General features: G+C 26.8%; 1 protein-coding gene across 1 annotated transcript in view; it reads right to left on the bottom strand.

Moving 5' to 3' along the window:
• Positions 1-3,655: 3,655 nt before the first annotated feature.
• LOC107450815 (ADAMTS-like protein 5) overlaps positions 3,656-8,032 on the bottom strand; it is a 68,946-nt gene continuing 64,569 nt past the window's right edge. The window contains exons 11-13 of the mRNA XM_043043204.3: positions 7,746-7,787; positions 7,594-7,656; positions 3,656-5,642 (exon numbers count right to left, since the gene is read on the bottom strand). Coding sequence (XP_042899138.3) covers positions 5,326-5,642; positions 7,594-7,656; positions 7,746-7,787 — 422 coding nt within the window. The 3' untranslated portion in view covers positions 3,656-5,325. The remainder of the gene's footprint in view (positions 5,643-7,593; positions 7,657-7,745; positions 7,788-8,032) is intronic.

Genomic DNA, 8,032 nt, shown 5'->3' with positions numbered 1-8,032 from the left:
TTGTAGAATTCTGTTAATTTGTTTTGTTAAAAATTTAATTGTTATAATTTTTTCTTCAATCAGTTAAAAAAATCATTGTTAGCAGTCTGATATTAGCTAAGAAGTTTAAATTTAAATTGCGATTATTAAAAACATATCTACAATAAAATTAAAGCAACAAAATACAACTTAAGAAATGGCATGTCTGTTAAAGTTTGGCAACAGTCTTGTCACATTTTGGCTTAAAGAAAAGGGTTTGACTAATTAATTATCCCTGCATTTACAAAATCCAATTTTTTTCCGTTTCAGCACAGCATTTATCAAGTGATAGCTAATCTAATTTATTAATTGTCTGTGCCTATATTATTGAAATGAGGTTTTTGAGACCATTTTATATTATCTTAAAGTAAATGTATACTAAAATTTTTTACTGTCGTATGTTGTATACAACCTTTTTTATTATATTTGTTGTAGACTAAAGTGTGAAATTTTAGCCAATAATGAATTTCATGCAATTTTTCTATTTGGAGCATATTGGATAATTGTTAATAGGATATTTAAAATGTTTAGATCCAGTTTATATATGTTTTTTTTGTTGAGATTATAGTAAAAATTTTACCATACTAGAATAAAATTGTGCATTTGTTCCACCGAAAAGAATTTTATAATTGCACAATTTTATTAGATGTTTTTATGCAATAAATACATTCTCTTAGATATGTATTTTTAAAAAATGTATAGTTGATATTGTTCCTTTTAATAATTTATTATATGTTTATTTTCTAAGAAGTTTAGTTTTTTCTTACAGATGTCAAAATTTCTTCCTATCATAGTTCCTTAATTATGTTTTTTGTTGAATATTTTTACTCCCCGTGTTTTTTTTTTAATTTTAGTAATATATTTTTTAAATTTCTCTCTTTATTATTGCATTTATGACATTCTTTTACTTGTACAAAAAATCATTTAGTGACTTAAGTTTTCAGTCCTACAAACTGTAAAAAAGAAAAAATAAATAAATAAATCAAAAAAAAAAAAAAAAAAAAAAAATATAATAGACAAAAGCATTTATTTATGTGAGATTTTAAATTTTTATAAATATTTTAACTAGTCGACTTTTTATAAGAGCAGGTTTCTTATGGATTAATATGATATTCTTTTCATTATGCAATTGCATTAATGAATTGAATGTAAAAAATTGCTACTTACCTGATAACTCACGAGCTTGTGTTTTAAAGTGTCTTATATATTGATATAAGTATTATATTCTTATCCATTGAAAGTTTTGTAAATAATTTAATATTAGTCACTCATTTATGCCTTTTATATGCCTTAACATTTTTCTTAAAAACTTGATATATTTTTATGTATATTTATAAATGCCTTATGAATAAAATAACAAATATTAATAAAATAATGAATCTTAAGTTGCACAGTTTATTTTTTTGAAAGATATCTATTCGCAATTGCTACTCACATTTTTCTGATAAAAAGCTCAACTTCAAATATTAATTATTTATTTTAAAAAACATGTAGGGAATTCATACATTCAAGATACAGTTTTCAACATAACATATAAGATACAACATTCAACATAACATATGATAAGATACTACTTTCAACATAACATATGATAAGATACCACTTTCAACACAACGTATAATAAAATACTACACTCGAGGACGTTAAAAAGTTTTATGACATATAAAAAATTATATAGCTTATTTTAAAATAAATTATATAAAAATAGTAAACTTTTTATTACTTTTAATTGGTGCTTTTCAACTTTTTGGTACACCTATCACTAATTACAATGATTATGACTAACAAGACGATAAAAAAATTTTTGTATCTAATTTTTTTAAAAATAAAAATAAAGTTATTTAATTTTGCTTGGAAAGCTTGCCTTACATTCTACGTAGTAGTGATCTTTACTTGCTTTATTATTTTAGCATCATTTATATATATATATGTACATACAGGAGTTGGACAAAAAAATGGAAACACTTTGATGCTAACAAATGTTCTGATATTTTTCAGAAAATCCTTAAAGAATCAGTTTATAAATTTCAAAGGGTTTAGATTGTGGGATTTCTAGTATTAATGATGTTTAAAGCTTTTTAAGGCTTGAGAAACCAACATTAAATTACAAACTGAAAAAAATGTTTTTGGACACCATAAAATGTTTTGAACACCATATACCGTAAAATGTACTAATAAATTTGTAACTTATAACTATGGTTTTGATTATTATATGCAATAATTGCTCAAATTTCCGTAATTCTAGCTTAAATTTTTTAGGAGATAGGGACATTGTTATAGAAATTTTTATTTTTTCCGTTTGCTATAACTTTGAAAATATTCAATAAAATGAAACAAAACTTTTGGATCAATTTGAAATTGATTACAAAATTACTGTTTTAGAATTTGAAAAAAATTCGTTCAAAACCGCGCAAGATAAATTAAGTAGTTCTTTTATACTACCCATGTTCGGAAAAATTAAAAATTTTTTGTTCTTCATTTGTAGTGAATCAGAGTGGGCAACTAATTAAAAAAAAGTTCGATTTGAATATCTAAAAAATTTAAATGCATAAAGCAATTTTCTAATAGTGATTTTTACGCTTTAAAAGAAAGTTTATACTATTAAACAAGATTTATTAAAAATGACACTGGCATTGTTGGTTATCCCCTATAAAAGTATTTTTTCTTGCGCATGTTTTATTTCCTAATTTCCTAACACCATCAAACTTTGTTGTCCGAACCATTATTAGAGGGGTATTATCGAAATGAAATTTGTAAGAACCCCATTATTTTGTAGTTTCTTTTAAGAGTAAAAAAACTACTGAGAAAATGGCTTGAAGCTTTTTAAATTTTTAAGATATTCAAATTGGACTTTTTTAATTAGTTGCCAAATACGATTCACTACAAAGTTAAGAAGAAATTTTTTTAAAAATTTTTTCCGCCCATACGCAGTATAAAAGAACTACTTTAATTACTAATTACTCATATCTTGTACAGTCTTTAAAGAATTTTTCTCAAATTTTAAAGCTATAATTTTGTAATCAATTTTAAATTGGTTGAAAAATTTTGCTTAATTTTATTGAATATTTTCAAAGTTATAGCAAAAAAACATAGACAAAAAAAATAAATTTTTTATAAAAATGTTCATATTTCCATAAATGGAGAAGTTAGGTGTATAAAATTTTGTGCAATTATTGCATATTATATTCAAGAAATTAGTAATAAGTTACCAATTTATTACTACATCTTATGGCATAGGGTGTAAAATTTTTTTCCCGTTCGTAATTTATTGTCGATCCCATAAACCTCAAAAGCTTTAAACTTCATTGAAATGCTTGAGAAATTGCATGATCACTTCTAAATTTATAAACTGATTTTTTAAGAATTTTTGAGAAATATCAAAAAATGTGTTAGTATTGAAGTGTTTCCATTATTTTGTCCAACCCTAAAATATATATGCATTATTTGAATTTTAATTATTTAACTTTTTTTATTAATTATTTAACCAGCTTTTTAGCAATGAATCAATATTGAATTGATATTAATGAATTTTCCGCATTTACACTTAGATATTAAAACTATAATTGAGATGAACCATTTATCTCTTGTTTTATTATTATATTAATTTCTTAAAATTTAGGTGTTTACTTTTGAATCCTTTTCTTCTTATTGTTTAACTTTTTTTTCAGAATTAAATGTTTCATTAATATTTATTGCAGAAAAATATTGAAGAACTTTTATAAGCATTATATAATTTAAGAGATAAAAGAAATTTATTTATTCATTACATTTTGAAAGAATTGAAGTTTAAGTGATACATGAATATTTTCTGAGTTTGTAGATGGTATGTAAAATATTGGAAACTATAATCTAAGACTGTTACTGCTAACTATACTGGGAGTTTATAATTATTTGGATAATATTAAGTAAAAAGTACTATACTCTAATCTTATGATTTCTAAATTGCAGTGCTTGTATTTTCAATCATTATATCTATCGATAACACACTACAATCAAAAACTTATTTATTCAAATATTTTGAAACACAAATGGAATCAATGTAGTTCAATACCTGTATCTGTAAATAAAAATATTTAAACTTTTACAGCTTAATATAAGATACCCACTATACAATGATTTTATCATTACTTAGATGATCTTGATTAAATAATTCGAATGACAGGTTTAAAACTTTGTAAAATGAATTATAAAAAATTTTTGTCAAACAAAATTCTTGAAGTTGAAAAAATTTTGCATTGAATCTTTTATAACTTATGAGTATAGACTGCTATTAGCTTCTAAATTCACTAACGCACCTTTTCGGAAAATTCCTTTTTGTTGTACTTACATTGATTACTTTAGATATTCTTTCTGCGATTGATATTCTCCATTCATAGGAACTTGTCACATTGTATTGTAATTTTAATTGATTGTGAACTTTTGGATCCTTCAAAATATTTTAAGTCATAGTAAAGGATGAACACGTTTTTTTTACACATTTCATCTGTAGGACTGCTTTATTTACGTTATATTTTAACTGCACAATGGGCTATTGTAAGCAGTCTGACAAACATCCTTGAGGATGGTTTAAAGATGGGACATCAAGACTGCTCCTCTGCAGAGGGGTTGTATCCCCCTTTTTGGTATCTCAACGACCTTCACACAAAGTTGACCATTTTATAGAAGCATAGTTTAAAGGGGACCGATACCGTACACCCTTAGCCCCTTCGCGAAGTAATCACTCACTCCCTCATGAGATTTAAATAAAATGCAAACTTCGCTCAAGCAAACACAAAATCTAATTAAAACACTTTCTACAAACAATTTATTAGCTATTGTTATTAATTTCAATCCTTTCGTGCCAACCAGTTTTAACGAAATGTGTTCGAAATGCACTGATTTTTTTAAGAGTATTATAATTTTCATAAAACTCTATATTGATTATAAAACATACCAGCACATATTTCTTTAAGCAGTTTTTGGAAGATGTAAAACTAGTTATTAAGTTACCTTATTCTTGGCTTTCTTTGTATATCTGAAATCTTAAGTCAGCGTTTTTTTTTATTGCAACGAGTTTAATATTATAACATTTTTTGTGATGGGGTTTTGAAGAATTTTCCATAAACAGCGTTCGCCTGCTCATGTTTGTCATGCGTATCTTCCGCCCACTGACAACAGTGATTTACTTGACTTTGGTGATTCACTGGAAAGTGTGTCTTCCGATCAGTCCACTGTGGGACATTTTGTTTGATTCATTTAATAATGCAACTAAATACTAAATGAATTAGGATGAAACTCAAATAATTTATGTAAATTAATAATACTCATTTAATACCTTTTACATATAAGAGTTTGGTCTCTGAGTAATCTTAGCATTGTTCTTGCTCTTTTGTGAGTGTACTTCCTGACAAAAGAATTGTCATCCACCACTAATCTGCTTTCTCTCTGGTTGCCAACTGTCTTCATATTGCCCATTATAATTAATTCTTTTCCAAGTCCAAGTTTAGGGCACTGGCAATGACTTGGAGACCATATGTACTCCCTGGGCATTATGGGTATTTTATTTTTGAAAGAACGGGTGACTTCTATTTCAAAACGAATATTTTCTTGTTGTTTTTCAAAGGAGAGCACAACAGCTTGCAATACTATAAGAAAAATTAGATCTTGAAGTAATAAGTTTATTGAGATTAAAAGTAAAATTAGTCCATTGTTAGTAATTATTTTTGAAAGTAAAATTAGTCCATTTGAAGCTAAAAACTTGGATTATTAATGTATATCAGAGCTCGAAAAAACTTAGAAATTTTACCCGTCCCCCAGGACGGCTTGTCCAACAATGTACCCGTCCTCCTTTGAAACTAACCCGTCGCTTCTAAATAAAAAAAAAATTATTTTTTCTTATTTATTACAAACATTTATATAAATTACACAATGAATTAGTAGCTACTAGGATTACATTATACAGTAATAAAAGAAATACTAGATTACTAATAGTAAAACCTAGTATTTCTTTTATGAAATAATTTCTTTCTTTTATGAAATAATTTAAATGACAAAGGTCAAGTTATCTGGAATGTCAATTTATCCGAGGGTACTGCGTTTTTTAAATGAATCAAATATGACGTTTGCCAGTTCCACAATCAAGCCTATGATTTACAGAGGTTTCTGCACAGAAATCTGAAAGGGGTTTTCCATTTAGGTGGATGTTCATAGTTGCGTTTAACGCTTACGTAATGTGTTTTTTTGTAAGTTCATTGCTGAAAAGTCCCTTTCAACTGCTGCAGTACTCCCAGACGGAAATAAACATCAATCCACCATGCGCAGTATGTTGCTGTACGGGATTTCTAGAATAGAGGGTCATTTTCGAAGTGAGGAGCTAGACTCTTGTAAGATAACAAAAATTGAAAGTGTATCACGAACATTAACGGGAAAATGGCCGTCCGCGCGGACGTCTGATTCGAGAAATTCGTTGTCCGCGGGAAATTTTTAACTGCCGAGGACGGGTGGTTTTTCGAGCCCTGATTGTATATATAGATATATTTTACAATTTTAATGACCATTGTGGAATTTTGATGTTTCCTCAAATTATAGTCTTAAAAATACCAAATTGATTAACTTTTACCAATATTTTTAAATTTATTCAAACAATAATTCTTAAAAAAGCCTTGGACTTATACCACATTTTAAATGAATTAATTCTATTTTCAAAAACAAGACATAATTCAACAACTTATTTTTACTCTCTTATTTTCTTGATAAAGATCATTGTGCCGCTCTTGTGCGCCGTAAATAAAGTACCTACCAACCTGTTTTCTTGAAAATATTATTTTAGTAAGAGAAAACAGTAAGTCAACCTTAAATTATTTTTGACAGTATTAATACTTAAAGCTTTTCGTCCACGAGCACTTAATTACGTTCTGATACTTTTTGAAGTTACAAAAACGTAATTTTCGAATAAACATACCTATTGTTTTAGACAGATTCAGATATTTTTTCCAGAAACTATGAAAAGTGTAAATCTAGAAAATATGGTCTCAATTGTTTAGTCAAGGAAAAATTGAAAGTTAGAGCCCCTTAATTTTGATTTTTGTATAATAATTGTATCTATTATAATTAATTTTATAATTATTTTGTATTGAGTGTTGCATAATTAATTTTTATTGATAAAATTATATAAGTGAATCCAAAAATATTTATGCTTAATTATAAAATTAATTTTTCTAAATATAACAGCATTTTTAAATGTTATAATTCAAAATTTGAGAGAAATCTGTCCAATTGCGCAATATGTAATGCTAAATCATTCTTTAATTTTGAAGAGCAAAATTTCGCTCTTGTTCTACAACTTAAAATATCATGTGTGCTAATCAGCACAGTTAACGTCTACCTCAAAAACCATACAAATTACATTTTAGTTTGGGAAAGTGCCCGCTTTCTTTTGTGCAGTTGTCACATGCCCTTTATATTTTTGGTACTAGCACCGATCTCATTTATATTATGTATGCTTTAGTCCTGTAATTATAGCAAATAAAAAGAGTGTTTCTTCTGAAAAATTAATACCCAAAATATTTTTTAATAAAAAGCAATTGAAATATTTACCAAAGTCACTGAGACAGAAGTGTTTTGTTTGGCGTTTTGATTTTGGACAAGGTTGACAGTTATCTGAAAAATGGAAGAAAAATAGATGTTACGTTAAAACTTAATCAAATTTACTGTTATGAAATTTATATTATTTTTCTTAAAACTATTACCGTTATTTGATTTTCTTTTCCTCTTATTGTGATTCTTTTTTTCTGAAAAGTAAAGAGAAAACGATTAAGTCTATGCTTGTTATTTGATAATTTTCGAAACTTAAAGAAATTTCGAAACATTTTTTTTCGAAACTTTACAAGAAATGATGTTTGTGTTGTTGCCGCAGGCCATTAAAGCAAGGGGTGCTATTGTTCTTGCTTTCCAGTGGCGCCGTCTATGGTCAAGAATTCGACTTCTGCCACACCCATATGTCGCACTTTATAGGGTGGATTTATTCATTCATCCA

This window comes from Parasteatoda tepidariorum, chromosome 8 (assembly GCF_982258835.1).
Source record: "Parasteatoda tepidariorum strain Cologne lab strain chromosome 8, Ptep-v5.0, whole genome shotgun sequence".
Lineage (NCBI taxonomy): Eukaryota > Metazoa > Arthropoda > Arachnida > Araneae > Theridiidae > Parasteatoda > Parasteatoda tepidariorum.
The sequence above is the reverse complement of the archived record's forward strand: the minus strand, read 5'-3'. Positions and strand labels throughout refer to the sequence as shown.